This window comes from Nicotiana tabacum, unplaced genomic scaffold, assembly GCF_000715075.1.
Source record: "Nicotiana tabacum cultivar K326 unplaced genomic scaffold, ASM71507v2 Un00007, whole genome shotgun sequence".
NCBI lineage: Eukaryota > Viridiplantae > Streptophyta > Magnoliopsida > Solanales > Solanaceae > Nicotiana > Nicotiana tabacum.
The window spans coordinates 1,064,079-1,083,224 of NW_027438245.1; the positions used below are offsets into that span (position 1 = coordinate 1,064,079).

General features: G+C 36.7%; 2 protein-coding genes across 3 annotated transcripts; one reads left to right on the forward strand and one right to left on the reverse strand.

The window, feature by feature from the left end:
• The first annotated feature begins 5,602 nt into the window (after positions 1-5,602).
• Positions 5,603-11,101, forward strand: LOC107784368 (uncharacterized). Its single transcript, XM_016605498.2, has 4 exons — positions 5,603-6,183; positions 6,498-6,595; positions 10,649-10,716; positions 10,799-11,101. The coding sequence occupies exons 1-3, from the start codon at positions 5,889-5,891 to the stop codon at positions 10,700-10,702; spliced, it is 447 nt and encodes a 148-aa protein (XP_016460984.1). The 5' UTR covers positions 5,603-5,888; the 3' UTR covers positions 10,703-10,716; positions 10,799-11,101.
• Positions 11,102-13,862: 2,761 nt separating this feature from the next.
• On the reverse strand, positions 13,863-15,848 carry LOC107784367 (uncharacterized). Of its 2 annotated transcripts, XM_075248642.1 has the most exons (3): positions 15,351-15,848; positions 14,077-14,226; positions 13,863-13,954 (listed from the first exon to the last, which is right to left on the reverse strand). In XM_075248642.1, exons 1-2 carry the CDS (start codon positions 15,538-15,540, stop codon positions 14,105-14,107), a joined length of 312 nt encoding a protein of 103 aa, XP_075104743.1. In that variant the 5' UTR covers positions 15,541-15,848; the 3' UTR covers positions 13,863-13,954; positions 14,077-14,104. The 2 variants fall into 2 exon arrangements, with proteins under 2 accessions (XP_075104743.1, XP_016460983.1); XM_016605497.2 differs by having other exon boundaries at positions 13,903-14,226; positions 15,351-15,847.
• Between the last annotated feature and the right edge of the window lie 3,298 nt (positions 15,849-19,146).

A 19,146-nucleotide genomic window follows, 5' to 3' on the forward strand; every position in this document is an offset into this window, starting at 1 on the left:
TAGAAATATCATTTAAGTTTCAAATCTGAGTAAAACTAGCTGAGTTCGTAAAATAGTAGAAGCCAATAGGACTGAGTTCAAATAATAAGTCAAAATAGTGAGGAAACAGTGATAAAAATCCCCGAAGGATTCAAATATATGGCACGAAGCCCAAATATGGCAACCAGCCCAAATCATGATGATAACAAATAAGTTTCAGTCAAATACGCGGTAAAATCATCGATCGAGACGGACCAATTCACAATCCCCAGTAGTAAAAGACCCCACGCTCATTACCCAATGCGTGTCTCACCTCAATACAGCACTACGATGTGTAATCCGGGGTTTCAAACCCTCAGGACATCATTTACAATCATTACTCGCCTCGAACCGGCTACCACTCTAGCTCGCGACACCTTTGCCCCTCGAATCGGTCTCCACGCACGTCGAATCTATCCAAAATCAGAATGAATACGTCACAATATGCTAAGGGAACAAAGCCCAAGCGAAAACAATCGAAAAATATCAAAAAACCCGAAATTAGCAAAACCCGAGCCCCGGGACCACTTCTCGAAACTCAAAAAATTTTACATCTTTAGATTCCTTATCATCCCACGAGTTCATACATACCAAAAGTTCTCAATTCCGACCACAAATGGTCCTTCAAATCCCAATTCAAAAGTTCAAAATCCCAAGCCCTAGTTCTTCCATTTTAGCTAAATTTCCATGAATTTCTAGGTTAATTTCACAATAGAATCAGGTTTTATGCTCATAAATCTTACCTCCAATCACTTCTCCTCGAATCCCTCTTCAATCTCCCTCAAAGAGCTCTCAAAATACTTAGCTATGGTGGAAAAAATGGCTCAAAATCGCGGATGAAATGTTTAATAAACCCAGTGCCCAGACATAACTGCATCTGCGGTCCAATAGCCGCTTCTGCCGTTATTTATCCGCATCTTCAGAACTTCACTTAACGGACCAACAACACATCTGCGATCCACTCTCCATTTCTGCAGCTCCGCAGGTGCGGTACCCCTTCCGCATCTGCGGTTCCAGGCATTCCCCAGCCTTTCCGCTTCTGCGACCCAAATCACGCATCTGCGATAACGCACTTGCGGTCCCTAAACTGGAGGTGCGAAAATACCAGAAGCAACAGAAAATCTGCCATCCTTCAAGTTCCAAAACTTCCCGTTAGCCATCCGAAATCACCCCGAGGCCCCCGGGACCTCAACCAAAAGCACCAACACAACCCATACCTCATTCAAACCTGTTTCAATCATCAAAACACCTCAAACAACGCCAAATCCATCAATTCACATCGAATTCAAGCCTAAGTTTTCTAAAAACTTCCGAAATACGCTTTCGATCAAAAACCCAACCAAATCACATCCGAATGACCTAAAATTTTGCACACACACATCCCAAATGACATAACGAAGCTACAACAACTCTCGGAATTCCATTCTAACCCTCGGATAAAAATCTCGCCAACCAATTGGAAATCGCCAAAATACTAACTTCGCCAATTCAAGCCTAATTCTACACCGGACCTCCAAAACCACTTTCGATCACACTCCTAAGTCACAAATCACCTCCCGAAGCTAACCGAACCATCGAAACTCACATCCGAGCCCTCTAACACATAAGTCAACATCCGGTTGACTTTTCCAACGTAAACCTTCTTGAAAGACACGAATAAAACACGAATCCAACTCGCTCACATAAAACACGAATAACGAAGCATAAAGAAGCAGAAATGGGGGAAACAGAGCGGTAATTCATGGGACGACTGGCCAGGTCGTCACAACCACGATCTCCTAATAGTTTTTCAAGACACAAAATACATTTTTTGGAGTTTTATGGCCATAAAACTAGAATTCCGCTCGATTCCTATATTTTCATGTGCTATAGCCCATGCCTTCCACTGTGGGCCCAGGCCCCCAGACCCGGATCATCTAATATTTTTTCGGATCATCAAATACGACCTAAGGAACCATAGTCATCGCCCCGCCACGACCAAATTACATATTTTGGCGTTTTACAGCAATAAAATTGGAATTCCGTTTTATTCTCATATTTTCGTGTGCTATAGCCCATGCCTTACGCCGTGGGCCCGCGGCCGCGGACTAGGATCGGCTAATATTTTCTCGGGACATCGAATACAACCTAAGGAACTATAGTCACCGCCCTGCCATGACCAAATTATGTTTTTTGGCATTTTATAGACATAAAATTGACATAAAACTAGAATTCCGCCCGATTCCCATATTTTCATATGTTATAGCCCACGCCTTCCACCGTGGGCCTGGGACCCTGATCGCCTAATATTTTTTCGGAACATCAAATACAACCTAAGGAACCATAATCACTGCTCTTCCATGATCAAATTATATTTTTAGCATTTTATGAGTATTTGTGTGCTATATTGCCCACGCTTTCCGCTGTGGGATCGATTCCCCGGACCCGGATCGCCTAATATTTTTCAAGACATCAATTACGACCCAAGGAACCATAGTCAGCGCCTCTCCATGACCAAATTACAATTTTGGCATCTTACGGTAATAAAACTGGAATTTTGCTCGATTCCCATATTTTCGTGTGATATAGCCCACGCTTTCCGCCGTGGGCCCGGTCCCCCAGAGCTGGATTACCTTATATTTTTTGGGTCATTAAAGATGGCCTAAGGAACCATACACACCGCCCTAACATGACCAAATTATATTTTTTGGCGTTTTACGACCATAAAACTTGAATTCCGCTTGATTCCTATATTTTCGTGTGTTATAGCCCACGCTTTCCTCCGTGGGCCAAGTTCCCCAGACCCAGATCGCCTAATATTTTTTTGGGACATCAAATACTACCTAAGAAACCATAGTCACCTCCCTGCCACTATCAAATTACATTTTTTGGCGTTTTAAGGCAATAAAACTTGAATTCCGCTTTATTTTTCATATTTTCGTGTGTTATAGCCTACGCCTTCCGCTGTGGGCATGGGCCCCCGGACCAGGATCGCCTAATATTTTTTTAGGACAACAAAAAATGACCTAAGGAACCATAGTCACCGCCGCACCATGACCAAATTACATTTTTGGCCATTTTACGGCCATAAAACTGGAATTCCACTCGATTCCCATAATTTCATGTGCTATAACTCACACCATCCGTCGTGGGCCCAGTTCCCCGGACCCGGATCACCTAATATTTTTTGGGACATAAAATGTGGCCTAAGGAACCATAGTCATCGCCCCGCTATGACCAAATTATATTTTTTGGTGTTTTACGACCATAAAACTGGAATTCTGCCAGCTTTCCATATTTGCGTGTGCTATAGCCCACGCCTTCCGCCGTGGGCTGGGGTCCCCGTACCTGGATCGCCTAATGTTTTTTTTAGGACATCAAATACGAACTAAGGAACCATAGTCACCGCTCCGCCATGACCAAATTACATTTTTAGGCAATAAAATTAGAATTTCGCTCGATTCCCATATTTTCGTGTGCTATAGCCCATACCTTCCGTCGTGGGCCTGGGATCCCGGACCAGGATCGCCTAATATTTTTTCATGATATCAAATATGACCTAAGGAACCATAGTCACCGCCCGCCATGACCAAATTACATTTTTTGACATTTTACGGCAATAAAACTGAAATTTTCCACGATTTCTATAGCTCACGCCATCTGTCGTGGGCCCGAGCCCCCAGATCCGGATCGCCTAATATTATTTATGCACTTTTTAATATAGATATTAATCACGATTGGGATTTGCTTCATTTTTTGAAGTTGAAACTCATACATTGAAATTGATATATACATCCGCAGTACCGCAAATATTAATCACGAATATAGATATTAATCACTAATGAGATTTGCTTCATTTCAAATATTTTTTCGGAACATCAAATACAACCTAATGAATCATAGTCATTACCTTGCCATGGCTGTTCCTCATTTTTTGACATTTTAGGACCATAAAACAGAAATTCAACACGATTTTTGAGTTTTTATGTGCTAATAATGCCCACGCCATTTTCAAGAATTCGGATGACCGGTCCCAAATTACCTAAAATATTATGGGCCCATCAAAAATAACTTATTGAACCATAGTCATTACCTTGCCATGACTGTTCCTCAATTTTTTGCATTTTAGGGCCATAAAACGTGGAATTCAACACGATTTCTGATTTTTCATGTGCTAATGTCCACGACATCTTCATGAATTCAGCAACCGACCTTGAATAGCATAAAAGTTTGTGGGACCATTATAAACGAGCTAATAAACCATAGTCATTGCTGCTCCATGATCGTTCATTATTTTTTGGCGTTTTTAAGGACATAAAATAAAGCACAATTTCCGATTTTTCGTGACCTAAAAATTTGTGGGTCCATCAAAAACAGCCTAATGTACCATACTCATTACCTCTCCATGACTGTTCCTCATTTTTTGATGTTTTAGGGCCATAAAAAAGGAGTTCAACATGATTTTCGATTTTTTGTGTGCTAATGTACACACCATCTTCATGAATTTGGGCGACAGGCCCCGGATCGCCTAAAATTTTGTGAACCCATCAGAAATGACCTAATGAATCATAGTCATTGCCTTGCCATGACCATTCCTTATTTTTTAAACCATTTTTAGGGGCATAAAAAGGAATTCAGCACGACTTTTTATTTTTCATGTGCTAGTCCACACCATGAATTTGGTGACCAACCCTAAGTCGCATAGAATTTTATGGGACCATCATAAACGAGCTAATGGACCATAGTCATTGTCGCTCCATGACCGATCCTTATTTTTTTGCCATTTTAGGATCATAAAATAAGTATACAATATGATTTTCGGGCTCATAAAAAATCATCTAATGAACCGTACTCGTTGCCTTGCCATAATCATTCCTCGTTTTTTAATTTTTTTTAGGGCCATAAAATAAGAGTTCAACACGATTTTTGATTTTTTGTATGCTAATGTCCCCGACATCTTCATGAATTCGGATGACCAGCCCCGAATCACCTAAATTTTTATGGGCCCTTCAGAAACGACCTAATGAACCATAATTATTGTTCGCCATGACAGTTCTTCGTTTTTTGGGCATTATAAGGATATAAAAAGGAATTTATCATGGTTTTTTTATTTTTTATATGCTAATATTTACGCCATTTTCATGAATTTAGACGTCCATCCCCGAATTGCCTAAAATTTGTAAATCCATCATAAACGAGCAAATATATTTTATAAATCAATAAGAATATAATTGCCCAAAAGTAGGTATTTAAATTATTATTATTTTCGGCAATTCGCTAGGCAAGCGCTTAGGGCTAGTTTTTCATTAATAAAAGAAAAGAAAAATACAACAATTCGAAAAAGTACAAATAAGGGAAATAATAGCACCGGTATTGTTACCCATATGCCTTGGCTATATAATCACTCATCTGCGCCTCACATTGCCTTATGATGGCAGCCTCATGTAGAGGATTCATGGTGTAGCTGCCGGCAAAGTCTCACGAGGGCATATAATCTCATAACCATGTGAATATTTTTCTAAAGATATAGGACCAAGGCAACACAAACCGAGCTAAACCTTACCTTCCTAATCCTATTACTAGTCTTTTATCGAAAAAATCGTATAAGTTAAAAGGGGATATCGGACAAAGATACGCGAGCATCGAATCCGGCAACCCCCCTCCCCCCTTGCGTTGAAACTCCCAAACCCCTCACTTTCCTTTTACTATCTCCCTGTCCACATTACAGTCTTCTCACACTACCAACAACTAAATAAACCCACCACAGCCTCCAGATTTCTTCGCAAAACTACTTGAAATCCAATAGGTCGCCCATTATTTGTAACACCCAGAAGTCACAATTCTCCCAAAAATCCACCATTTCTTGAAACTTTTTGGGAGTTGGAAGAAGAATGCCCATTAACACTGAATCTACTCCTCCTCCGAGGATCGGTAAGATCGGTCCATACACAGTTTTCATGACCCCTCCGGCCACACCCAATTCCGGTTCTGCCGAGTCACCAAAAAACCCGGTAGACTCGAAGCTGTCACCACTACCAGTTCAGCCGCAACCGGTTCAGGTGCCGCCAGCTCCGGCCGAGAAGTCATGTCCGGTTTGGTCTCCCCCAATGCAGTATGATAAACCCTCTACGAAATCTCACTCGTTTTTTGGGGTTTTCTGGAACGCTGTGGCTAAAGTTCAAAATGGTACCTTTTTTTTTCCTCCTCCTTTTCAATGCTCTGTTTGGTTAAAAGAGAAAGTATCTGATTCTTTCATTTTATGGGGAAAAATAATCTTTTTAATATAAAGGGGAAAAAATGGTAACTTTAGCGCATTTTTGCGTTATCCAGATTTTTGATTTCCTTTTTCAGATCTTGATTAAATGAATGCTTATTCATAAATATTTCAGCGCAAGATATTCTTTTTCCGCTTTGTGTTACCCAATTTTTGTTCTTTTCTTTTTAAAGAATTATTTTCTGTGAATATGTACTAATTCTACTTTTTAAATGGATTTTTGTAGCTCATGCGAGTTTGGATGAACAAGTGGCATACTGGTTTGGGTTGAATCAGTCAAAGTATCAGTGGGCGTTGGATAATTACTATGAGAGCAACGGAATTGTAAGTCTAAAGTTTCTTTCTTATATTTATTTTGTTTTCTTTTTGGGTTTATAGCTAAATTTTAATGTTTGGTGTTGGTGGGGGTAAGATTTGGGTGTATATGATGTCCCTAGTTATATGTTTATGTGGCTTCGAAGTGATATTTTTCTGATTTCCACTTTCTGGTTAAGTGAGCTTTAGGGTTAAGTTTTGTATTCCACAGTTTGTGCCTTCGAAAACATCTATTTGCTATTAACTGGGGATGCATCCTTTTTTCAGTTATGACCTTTAAGTTTAACTTCTTTTTTTGTTTCTACTTGGTGAAAATTGTGTTAATCATTGCAATGACTGACTTAAAGATTAGGGTCAAGGATGTGTATACATAAACTGAGTCTTGGTTAGACGCCTTTTTATACACTGTGCTCCATGTCATTTACTTTCTAGGAGCATTTATTTTCAGGTTATGATTTCAGATTTTAGTTTGTTCTCAGGCATCACGAAAAAGGTCCTAATCAATAGAATGTGGTGGTGCAGTGTTTCGCTGCAAGTAGAAATTTTTTATTCGGGATGAAGTCCTTGCTGCTACTTTCTGTTACTGCCCTACGTAAATTTCTTGAAAATCAATTGTGATTCTTGGATTCGTAAATATGTTGATGTTTTGGTATTACGTTTAAAGAGCCAGTCGTATTTTAGTTTAACCTCTAGATTGTGGTTTCATTTTCCTTTTTGGTAAGAGGGTTTTATTGGTGGGGAAAGATAAATTTTTCTAAAAATACCTTTGGGCTAAATAATTTATTTCCTAGTAGGAGAAGTTTTCTGAAAAGCTGTAGAAAGTTTAAGTAGATGGTTGATACCTTCCCATGCAGTTGTGCATGCTCCTAGCTGACCTATGTTACAGTGGATTCCAACATCTGGAGACCACAAACTTTGATCATTCTGTTATATCCCCTTTCTTCAAGAAGAAAATGGGAGATAATGAAATATTTGCTTGAGGTATTCCATGAAGAATGACTTGTGCTCTGGGTAAATGTACAGGCCAGCACCTGAAATTTATTCCAAATGATTAAGATCCCATGCCTCTTCGATCTTCATATCCTTTTCTTTTGAGGTGTGCGATGAGGGGATGATGATGATGGTCTTTAGGGAGTTTAGAGGTTTTTTTTTTTTTTTTTTTGGGGGGGGGGGGGTGAATCTACATGGGCGTTCGAGTATGTAGCATAGATTGAAGAAGTTATGCCTCTTATGTTGTACTGCGTCCATTTTAGTTTATATAGCAGTGGCACGGAGTTTAAGAGAGATTTTTCGTATTTACCAACCGTAGCTTTTGAACTTTTGGTCTTAAACATGCCATGACATTTCTTTGGCTATAAGAGCATGTCATTGTTAAGGGCAAAATGGGATGTTTATAGTTAAAAAGTTCCTAAATAAAGAAAGTTGCCATTTTTTTGGGTACACATTGAAAAACGAAGGTGTGCCACATAAAATGGAATGGAGGTAGTTTGCGTTAATGGTTTGACTGTGAGGAAAAAGTGATCCATTACAAGAGGTCAAAGACCTGCAAACAGATTTTTAGTCCCATTAGCCTGCTTGAAGCAAATTCTACCAAATTCTTTGTTCTCATATACTCAAGCATTTGTGCATCAGTTTTTGGAAATTTGTAGCATATTAGTTTGAAGCTTTATTGCATAGATCATGAGGTGAGATAAAGCAGCAACAGGAATGAGTTTATTTTGAGCTTGGACATCAACAAGGCTGTTTTGTGTTAGCTGTTTTCTAATGGTTAACAAGGGCAACTGACAGGAGAACGGTTTCTTGTGTATGGGATGTTTTAGGGGTGATTAGAGAGAAAAAAAGCTGAGAAGTTAAAAACAGTAGTCTCTGGCTCCAGGTTTCTCTCTTCCATAGAATTATATAAATCCTTCTGCCCCAAGTATATGGTACATTTATTGGAGATCATTGTGTTAATCGATGAAACTAGTGAAGGTGTCAATAAAAAGCCCGAGCTATGGAGAAGCATTTTAAAAGGTGAGAGATTTAAGATAAATAGAAGCAGAGTGCGCTGCATGATTAGCCAGCGAGATAGGAGTGAAATTGTTGTGAGATTAGATGGAATTGACGTATCTAATTGTATACAATATAGATATGTGGGCTCAACATTTCAGGAGAATGGAATGCCAGATGAAGATACCACGCATAGGATTAAAGTAGGATGATTGAAATAGAGGAGTGCCACATGAGTGTTATGTGCTTGGGAGATACCTACCAAAGTGAAAGACAATTCTAAAGAGCGACAGTAAGGCCAACAATGTTGTATGGAAGTGAATGTTGGGCCTCTTATTGCCTAACATATCCACAATATGAGTGTTGCAAATATGTGAATCTTAAGATAATTGTGGGGTCATACAAGAATGGATAAGATTATAAATGATCGCATCCTCCACACTATTAGAAGATACAAGTAGATCATATAGAGAATTTATGAGACATTGTTGCTTGAGATGGTCAGCCCCTAAGGGTGTAGTCTAGTGGTCAATGAAGTGGGTTAAAACCATGAGGTTTCATAAATTCCAGGGAGGGAAATCACTAGGTGATTTCTTCCCATCTGTTCAAGCCTTGAAAGACAAAATTATATAGTACCTATGCTGGTAATAGGTAGCAGGTATCCCGTGGAATTAGTTGAGGTGCGTGCAAAGTTGGTCCGGGCACCAAATTATAAGAAAATGTTGCTTGAGATGGTTTGGCAGCGTGTTACATAAGCCACCAGATGCACCGGCTTTTAGATGTGAAAACATAATGATTGAAGGTATTAAAAAGGTAGACCCAAATCCACATGAAAAAATATTATCTCAAAGGATTTAAAATATCTCGGAATCCAGGCAGATTTAGCAAAAAATAAAAAACAATGGAAGTTGAAAATCTGTATAGGTGATACCAACTAGAAGACTAGTGCATAATAGAAGGTCGTGCTATATTTGATATATAACCACTAGAGTAATTAGAAAACCTTTAATGTTAGATAATCCTTAAGTACGGAGTATTGACCCAAACAAATCATGTATGATATTGAGGATAATACAACCGACCCCAACTAGCTTGAGATTGAAGCATAGTTGTATTTTTGTGAGATACCAAATGTTTGACATACATTTTCTTACAAAAGTAAGCATACCGTCACAGCTTTCAAATTTTCGAATGCATTTAACAATTTAAATTTAAACGTTGATATGACATTTTCCAACTTTCAGCTACTTTTAATATTACTTGAGCAACTGCCAGTATATTTACAATTCAGATTCACATTATATACTCCTTGCCAATTAAAACTATGTAACGTAAAATTGATTGGAGCAGTTCTGGCATTTATTCTAGACATCCAAATGAATGTTCTAAAGACCACTAGTATTAGGCCTCGCATTTTGATAATGTAAAGAATATTTATACTTATTTTGTCCCTGTTAGACGTAAAGCAGGCTTGGCAATTTTCCAGCAATTGCTAAAGTTTAAAGATGACTCTTAGTAAAATTCATACCAGGTGTGGTGAAACTGGAAATGTCTTAACTTAGATGCCTCAAAGTCTAATACACAGATGAGAAAGTAAGTTATATTATTGTATCATTTGTAGAAAGTAGGTTACTTTACAAAAATAAAAATAAAATATCATGCGTAGAAAGTAAACATTCTATTATTGCATCATATAGAATATTGATTCTGCAACTCTCAAGGCTATTTCCCTTCTACATTTGATACTCAACCGGTGAATCAATGGGTAGATTGGTAGCAGGGAAGTGAGCATGAAATACTAGATTGAAGATATTAGGGCTAAAAATCTACTTCCTTTCTCAAGCAAATACTGCAATTGGAAGTGGATATGGCATGCTTTTGTTTTCTGTAGTGTTTGAGTTTTGTCTTAAAAACTTCCTTTCTCAAGCAAATATTACAATTAGATCACTTTTTGTTGTTTCTTTTTGGCCTTTCCAGTAACAGTTACATGCTAATTTTACCTTTATTGCTAATGTGGTGTGTAATTTCCTTTAGTTTAGTTGTTGAATACTTATTAAATATTTTTGTGCACAGAACCAGACCGAAGAAAAAGCGAAAGCTGTAGCTAGCAAATTAGAGAATGTATGATATGCAAGGAGAAGGTAAAATATAGTTAGGGATGTGCTATTTTTCTTCTCTTATTGCTTCTAGTGCTTTTTGTTGACCGTCAAAAACATTTTGCAGGAATGTCTCTGGCCTTTAAGTTGCCTGCAGAATCTGCATTTGCCCATATGCTACATATTATGCGTGATAGAGAGAAAGACGAACTGGTGCATGGAAGCTTCTTTTCCTGAACGTATCAGAATGTTAGTCTCAAATTTTTAGCTGCTATGGTGCAGCAGCTAATGATGTTGTGTTGGTAGGCCTTGCCCCATGTAGTCTTTTTGAGGTTTTTCATTATATGCTAAAGCTTTCTATTTTATCTTTTACAATTTATCTATGTATTTGTAACTGGACATCATATTCAACTTGTAGAAAGTTTCTCTCAAACTAGGGTATTTCCAGTTGCTAGTTCTCATTTTGGTGTTCCCATCCACTAAAGAGAACTAATAATATAGCGAGCAAACGTTTGCCCTACCATAGTGATGCAGCAACAAGAGAGCAATTGGTACATAACATTTATAAAGCACTTGTAAAGTAGCTGGTAAAGTTGTTGTCATGTGACCAGGGGATCATGGGATTGAGTCGTGGAAACGGCTTCTTGCAGAAATGCAGGGTAACGCTGTATACAAAGACCCTTGTGGTTCGGACCTCACGTATAGTGGATGCTTAGTGCACCGGGCTACCTTTTTATCTTGGTGCCTGGGTACGAACTGCTAGGATACAGAATTAGTAGCCATCATTGAGGAAGCAACTAAATCTGGTTAAGGTTATGTGAATCTGATTTGGTCTGCTCTCAAAGTGGGTAGGGACGCCGGCTGAGAAATTAAAATGAAATTCCATTAGTTCTGTCGAAAGAATCATGGGGTAGCACAATCTATATGCTCTCTATGGTGCCGTTTGATTGATTACACAAGGAAATCTTAGGTTTTATGTAAATTTCTGCAATGCAAGCGCAGCATTATCAACCTATTCTGTGTAATTTATATGATCATCGGTTTTTTGCATCAAATTTTGCGTAGTTAATACAGCTTTGGTTTTTTATACTTGGTATTGAACTCACGTTACACATTTGTGCGAGAATTTAGATTAATGTTATACGTGCTTGATTATTGACATTTTGTCTATGGTAGTATTTGAACAAGATGAATGTCATTTTGTGTTTTTTAGAACATGCAGGAAGTGTGTTGGTTGAAATTGAAGTTGATCAACGCCAAGATTAATTTGTACTACACTAAAATCTTTCCTCATGTTAAAGGAGATTTAACAATTTTTATCTACCCAAAAAATCGTTTTAGCCTGGTCTCATTGTATAGTTTCCGCCAAAGGAGATTAAACTGAACCCCCTAGAAAATCCCTTGCCTGTACCTAGCTCCGCCCATGCCGTGTGTAGATTGTATTAGAGACCCTGCAGGATATTGTGGTACCAAGCACTCCGCGCTAATAATGCCAATATATTAACATTTCATCGTACTCTTAGGGTGTGTTTGGTATGAAGGAAAATATTTTTCATGAAAAACTTGTTTGGTTGGGAGTGGAAAATATTTTCCGGAATTTTCTAGTGTTTGGTTAGATAGTAGAAAATATTTTTTATACTACTCTTCTCAACCCTCCCCCCCCCCCCCAGCTCCCCCAAGTCTCTAAAAAATCACACAAATCCAAAAAAACTAATGTGCTGCTTTACTTTTTTACGCAAAAATAACGTTGAAATTTGTACTTCATAACTAAAAAGAAAATATTCTTTCTACAACATGAAAATAAAGTACTAATTTTATTAAAATAAAAAGAAAATACTTTTTCTACATCATAAAAAGAAAATACTCATTTAGTTGAAATGAAAAAAAATACATACTCTTTTTACATCATGAATAGAAAATACTTTTTTATTGAAATGAAAAAAAAACTATTTCTACATGAAAAAACATATTTTTTTGTCAAAAGGAAAAAAGTATTTTTTTTATATCATGAAAAAAAATACTTATTTGTTGAAATGAAAAAAATATATATCTATAACATGAAATGAAAAGAAAGTACTATTAATAGTATTTTTATTTAGGATGGGGGTGGAGTGGGTAGGTAGGGGTGGGGCGGGGTGGGCAGGGTGTGGGGGTTGGTTGGTAGGGGTTGGTGAGGATGGGGAATAGGGTGGGGAAGGTTGAAAAGGAGTTTTGGAGGAAAATAAGTTCATGACGAAAATGTTTTCCAAAATATTTAGACCAACCAAACATGGAAAAATTAGAAAATATTTTCCTTCGTACCAAACACACCCTTAATGTTTCTTTACACTTTACACCAAACAATGTAACCTTAGAACTACAAATTAAAATGAGAATGCATCACTAAACCATGTTATAGTTAACAAAGGTGTATTTGCAGAATACATGTTTTGCATTCATTGATTGGGTTTGTTACATGCCTAGGAATCTAGAGGAATGGTTTTACAGAACCAAGAAAACAAATGAAAAAAAAAAAGAGACATCCAGAACTCTCATAGTTAGGAGTTCAAAAGATTCTCTCCGGAGGTGCTCAGAAAAGCTGAGAAGTGAGGAGTATCTGAAGACTGAAGCATTTAATTTGTTATAGTTGAAACAACAGAATGCTACACTTGAATGGCTTGACATTTGAAAAGAAATTGTAGATATGCGAGCCACAAAACAATACAGCCTAAGCACAATCATAGCCTACACATTGACATTTCTATGAGGATCTTGATATACATTGGCTATTCTTTAGCCATCTCATCACTGTATGACTGGCTTCTGAATTGGAGCAAATAGATGACCACCTTACCAATGTCACACCCTTTTAAAGATTGTACACTACCCATATAACACAAAAAATTTCCAGATATGCCTTTCAAATCCTTTTGTTTCTTATCTAAGGGGATATTGAACTATAGGAATAATATCCCTCTGCCACACACCAAAGCAAAAACCTTTCCAGTGTCCATGTAGATGCATATCAGATAGACCATAATTTTCGTCATTTGACTAAAATGCTACCAATCAGTTAGATAACAAAATAGTCCTGTCCACTAAACAATAGAGGCACAACCCTCTGCCCAAGGATTGGAAGAAAAAGTTATTGATCATACTGAGAAATACCAAAAAACAAACAACTTATAGTACTACATCATACACACTGTGGCTGAGTCGAAGAGTGCATAGTTTAGCTTTAGCAAGTAATGGTTCCATGTCCAAATCAGATGGCTGGATATCATCATTCTCATTCCCAGGTAATCTAATAGCATTAAAAGAAACAACAGTATATTTTAAGAGATTCACTTTGTTTACAGCACTTATCTAAGAGTAGCAAAAGTGTAGAAAACAGGAAATGACGTAGAAACAGGGTAATGACCTAACTGTACAATGTATCAACACCATCCATAATCTACACGGGAGGTATATTGGAGAAAGAGAAACCTTTATAACCCTTGTAAGCATAGTATGCAATCCGCGTATAGTAGAACCCTGGTATAAACAGAACTCCCCCTAGTATAGCAAAAAACAGCCCTGCATTACAACAATGTGTAGAAAGTTAAAGAGGACAAATGACAAGACGAACATTCACTTCAAATAAAAAGGAATCGTTTCTTGCCGTAGCTACTTGACATGCCCAAACTACAACCAAAACTGTGCCAGCGCTGCCCTTCACTCTCATTAAAGGTTCATAATAGCTTATCCCTAGGAAGAGACCTAAAACTCCATACCATATTCAATCATAGTAAACTAAACCCTCCCAGAAGTGAACACAAAAACAATGTCACTTACATACATTACGATTTATGCCCATGGAAATTCCACAGATAAGTGTTCAGGACCATATAATCCATAAACCTAACCAAGAAGTTCTCTGAAAACCTTAGGTTGTACCTAGAATTTGAGAATTGCGACAAACAGATCTGCACAAGCAAATAATTACTTAATCTTAGCCTAGCTTATTTAAGATTTAAAACTAACACAGATCACCAAGGAAATAAAATAACTGCAAACATGAAGATAGGATCGAAATAAAGCAAGAAAAGGGACACAGGACAACAGCACTCCCCACTAAATTAATCCCCAACCAGCTCACGATTATGCTCCAAAACCTGACTATCAATAGAAAATCCAAAACAGAATTTTTTTTAAAAAAAATTAGATTTTGATTGGAAGGGTGAATATTCAATTAGGGAAACAAGGAGAAATGATAAAGCAGAAACAATTTTGAAGAGTTTGATTGGGTTGTTGTTGTTGTTGTGGTGGCTGGTATAGGACAAAAAAGGGCATATCTTTATTTTCACTTAATCCATGTTTTCCTCAGACTCCTAGCTATTTAGGGTCTTTATACTTGTAAAATAAACTTGGATAGCTAAAAATAATTAAGGAATTAAGGATAAAATATTGCCCTCTTTTTTTATTCAGTATCCATGGAACCCATCACGTTCTAGGTTTTATCAACCAGATCAAGTACAGCTCTACGGTGGCATAAATATGTTGTACACAACGCTCCAATACTTGTACTTTTCAGAGAAACAGTATCTGAAGCTGGATCCAGCTCAAAGTAATAAAGGGAAAGACGTAACCATATCAACATAAGAAAATTAGAGGGAGGAATAGTCATAAGGGGGAAAAAGAGTCTCGGAAAAAAAAAATACCATGAGCAGTATCGCCGCCAACCTTATTGATGGCCATGAAAATACCGAGAACAATACCAAGGGTACCAAAGACAAGAAGGGAAACGGCAAGAGCTATCTCTTTCATCGGTCCGCGATTGCTGTCGGCGTGAGAGCCGTCCATCATCATATCCTCGTCTGAAATCGAGAAAGCATGATCCACGTACGCCATTTTTCTGAAACAATTGAAAGGGTACTCTTTTCTTAAAAGGGTTTGCTGTAGCTGTTGATGGCTTGATTCTATTAGCTATATGCTATGCTTGACGAAGAAGGAGAAGAAGAAGAGAAGGGTTAGTGGGAAGACCTTTTCAGCAGGAGGAGAGTTAATTTTTAGGAATAGATAGCGTGATGATGCGGTGAAACATAGAAAGAATCAAAAGTTTGGTCCGTGAGCAAACATGGACATTTTCATTTTCAATTTTTTGGACTTCATTTTTCTCCCCCAAAAAGTTTCTTGTACAGATATCGGGGAAGGAAAAACAAGAAAACGAAGATTGTGGAATTTAATCATTGATTTATTATAGCTGCTAAGTTTCTAAAATAAACTTATTTTGATAAATGTTTTTTTTTAAAATATTTTTGATAAAAATAAAATTATATTTGACTATAACAATAATAACATATTCAGTAATATCCCACATTGTGAGGTCTGGGGAAGGTAGCGTGTACTCTGACCTTACCCTTATCTTGTGAGGATAGAGAGGTTGTTTCCAGTATACCCTCGGTTCAGGAATTATATTAGGTAGTCAAATTTGACTACCTAATTTAAAAAGTATTTTTAAGCATCAGTTACTGTTTGATCAACATCTTAAAAAATGCTTTTAAATGTATTTTCTTGAAAAATACTTTTCAAAATAATAATTTTGAGGAAAAATTACGTTTTTCTATTTCTCCAAAATTGTTTATACTTTTACTCAAAAGTAATTTTTTTCTTTCTAAAAGTTTGACCAAACACCTTAATTTTGGAGAAAAAATACTTTTCGCATGAAAGACGCTTAGCCAAACAAGCTATTAGATGATTTTACTCAATTCTTGTTTGACAACTTGACTGATTTGGATTATTTTTCTAAAATTTATAGTTATACATATACGTACGATATTTGTATATATATCGCCTCTAGATAACTATAGTATCAAGCATAGCATGATTGCTAAACAAATAAATATTCAAACAAAAAATAAATAAATAAATAGATAATTAAATTACAAATCGAGCCAATAGTTGTTGACTTTGTTTTGGTTGCTTGACCATTTGGCTACGGCGCTATGCATCGGATGATTTAGGACACACTGAATTTCCATGTTTTTGTCCCAATTGTGGAAGTTCAACAAACTCAGTCCATTATCCTCTATTCTAGAAGGATTAATTTGTATACTATCACTGTATATTGACCTTTCAAAGAAGGTTGATTTTTGTTAAATAAAAAATTATCCATCAATGTTTGTTTAGAGAATTACGTACATACATAAGTCAAATGCAAAAAAAAAACCACCAATATAATCAAGAAGCATATACAATGATTGATTACAAAAGCTTAGGGGTGACAAATCGGCAGGTTGGGCTGAATTTGGACAGGTCAAGATGGGTTAGGTCAATAAATCGTCATTGCCCAATCTAGCTTAAAGTGTACTTGGGCTAAGACGGGCTGAGTCGAGATGGGCTAAATAATGGGTCATAACCCAACCCTCCCAACTTGACTCATATTTTAGAACAATGCTCATCTTGCATAAAAAAACTTTGTACCTTAAAATGTGTAAGTTGAAAAATATTTTACGGGTGGGGGTTGGAGTGGATGGGTGGTGCAGAAAAACAAAAAAATAATAAAAAACAAAAAATTAACTATACAAAAAAAAGTAAAAAAAAAATTGAGGGGGTTTGCGCGTAGGGGGGAAGGTAGGGTGTAGGGTGGTGCAGAAAAACAAAAGAACAGAAAATTGAAAATACAAAATAAATAAATAAAAAGTAAAATTGGGGCAATGAAGTAAATTTCTAGATAAGTTGGGTTAGAATCCATTTATTTTGGGTGAGTTTCATGGGTTGTATTTGGGCTGCTTAATGGGTCAGAATGAATTATAACAACTAATGGGTTAACTTGGACTCAACCCAAATTGACCGATAAGCTAAAATGTGTGTAGCCCAATCCATTAATTTCTGGATGGGTTGGATAAGTTTGGAATGAAATTGTCACGACGCAGCCTAAGAATCAAATAAAAAGGAAGTACACAAAGAAAAGTTGTCACCACGAACAGATGTGGTTGGCTCACCTCAACTGGAATCCAAGAGTGCGTTGAATGGACTCTGAGTAAAAATAGCACGGGTTAACCAATTTTCGGACTAGTCATTTAAAAAGAGCTAGCGTTTGCAAAGTCATTGAAATATAGTCACTATTTTGCTGCAACACGAAAAGTTTCAGCATAATATACTGAAGATCGGTGCACCTGTGTATGAACTTCCAGCATATTATGCTAGAACTCCAACACGCGGAAAGTTCCAGTATAATATACTGGAGATTGGAGCATGAGTGCTCCAATCTCCAGTATATTATGTTGGACTGATATATTATACTGGAACTCTAGTATATTATACTGGAGTATTATTCCGGATTTTGAACAGTATTTTCGTTCAGATTTATCTTTACATGAAAAGTGACTAAATTTCGATTACTTTTGAAACTGTGGCTATTTTTGAATGACCACTTGTAAATCTGGCTATTTTTGAATTTCTCCCCATAATCAAGTGTGACGCTTACTAGCAAATAGGAGTGACAAATGGGCGGGGCGGGTCGAATATAATTCGGGTCGAAAACGGATAATAGAAACGGATCAATTATTCGACCCGGCCCATATTTAATACGGATAAAAATGGATTAACCGATAGATAATATGGATAACCATATTATCCATGAATTCTTGCATATGATCACTTTTGGGAGAATTCTTAGTCTCCCTAAATTGCACGTGTCTTTCGCGTCAATCGGTATAAAATATATACAAAATAATAAATTGGTGCATACATTGAAACAATAGCTAAATTTAAATATCTTCTCAACGTGAAAAGATGCTGAATTTAGTTGAATTAGTTATATAATATTTGTAACTATAAATATTTTATTATATTATGAGATATAAATATGTTATGTAATTGTATTTCGCCTAATATTTCTTTAGAATACAAGTAATATAAATTTGGACTACCAATTGACCAATGGCACTAATAGCTTGTTTGGCCAAACATCTAAAATCAACTTATTTTGACAGATATTTTTCGCAAAAGTACTTTTTAAAAGTTGTTTTGATGAAAAGCAACTTGTGTTATGTTAATCAATTTTAAAAGCAGTTTTGAGCAGTAATTAGTGTTTGACTAAGCTTTTAGAAAGTGTTTTAAGTGTGTTTTTCTCAAAAATATTTTTTGAAAATACTTTTAAGGAGAAGCTATTTTTCTACTTCTCAAAATATTCTTCGGCTCCTACTCAAAAATATTTTTTCCTTCTAGAAGCTTAGCCACACACCTTAACTTAAAATGCTTTCACCAAAAAAAACAATGGCAAGAAAGATGCTTGGCCAAATAGGCTATAAGTATTTATATTATATCAGAATTTGTATAATGATTATTTCATCAAAATATATAAACCTTAACTACTAAATATAAATATTTTACCTAATTGTTTATCTTGTAGATGTGTTTCTGTATTCCCAAATATATATTTCTTGAAATTCTAATCTTTTAAATAATGCATTTTTCGTAAAACTCTAGTCACTGAATTAGGTAGGTCTTGAG

What these genes read in the sequence shown, in the direction of transcription:
- LOC107784368 (XM_016605498.2), top strand. Translation starts at nt 5,889, where the DNA reads ATGCCCATTAACACTGAATCTACTCCTCCTCCGAGGATCGGTAAGATC. An exon ending in TGTGGCTAAAGTTCAAAATG is followed by an intron (nt 6,184 to 6,497) that starts GTACCTTTTTTT and finishes GGATTTTTGTAG; the next exon opens with CTCATGCGAGTTTGGATGAA. An exon ending in ACTATGAGAGCAACGGAATT is followed by an intron (nt 6,596 to 10,648) that starts GTAAGTCTAAAG and finishes TTTTGTGCACAG; the next exon opens with AACCAGACCGAAGAAAAAGC.
- LOC107784367 (XM_075248642.1), bottom strand. Translation starts at nt 15,540, where the DNA reads ATGGCGTACGTGGATCATGCTTTCTCGATTTCAGACGAGGATATGATG. An exon ending in TGGCGGCGATACTGCTCATG is followed by an intron (nt 14,227 to 15,350) that starts GTATTTTTTTTT and finishes GTTGTAATGCAG; the next exon opens with GGCTGTTTTTTGCTATACTA.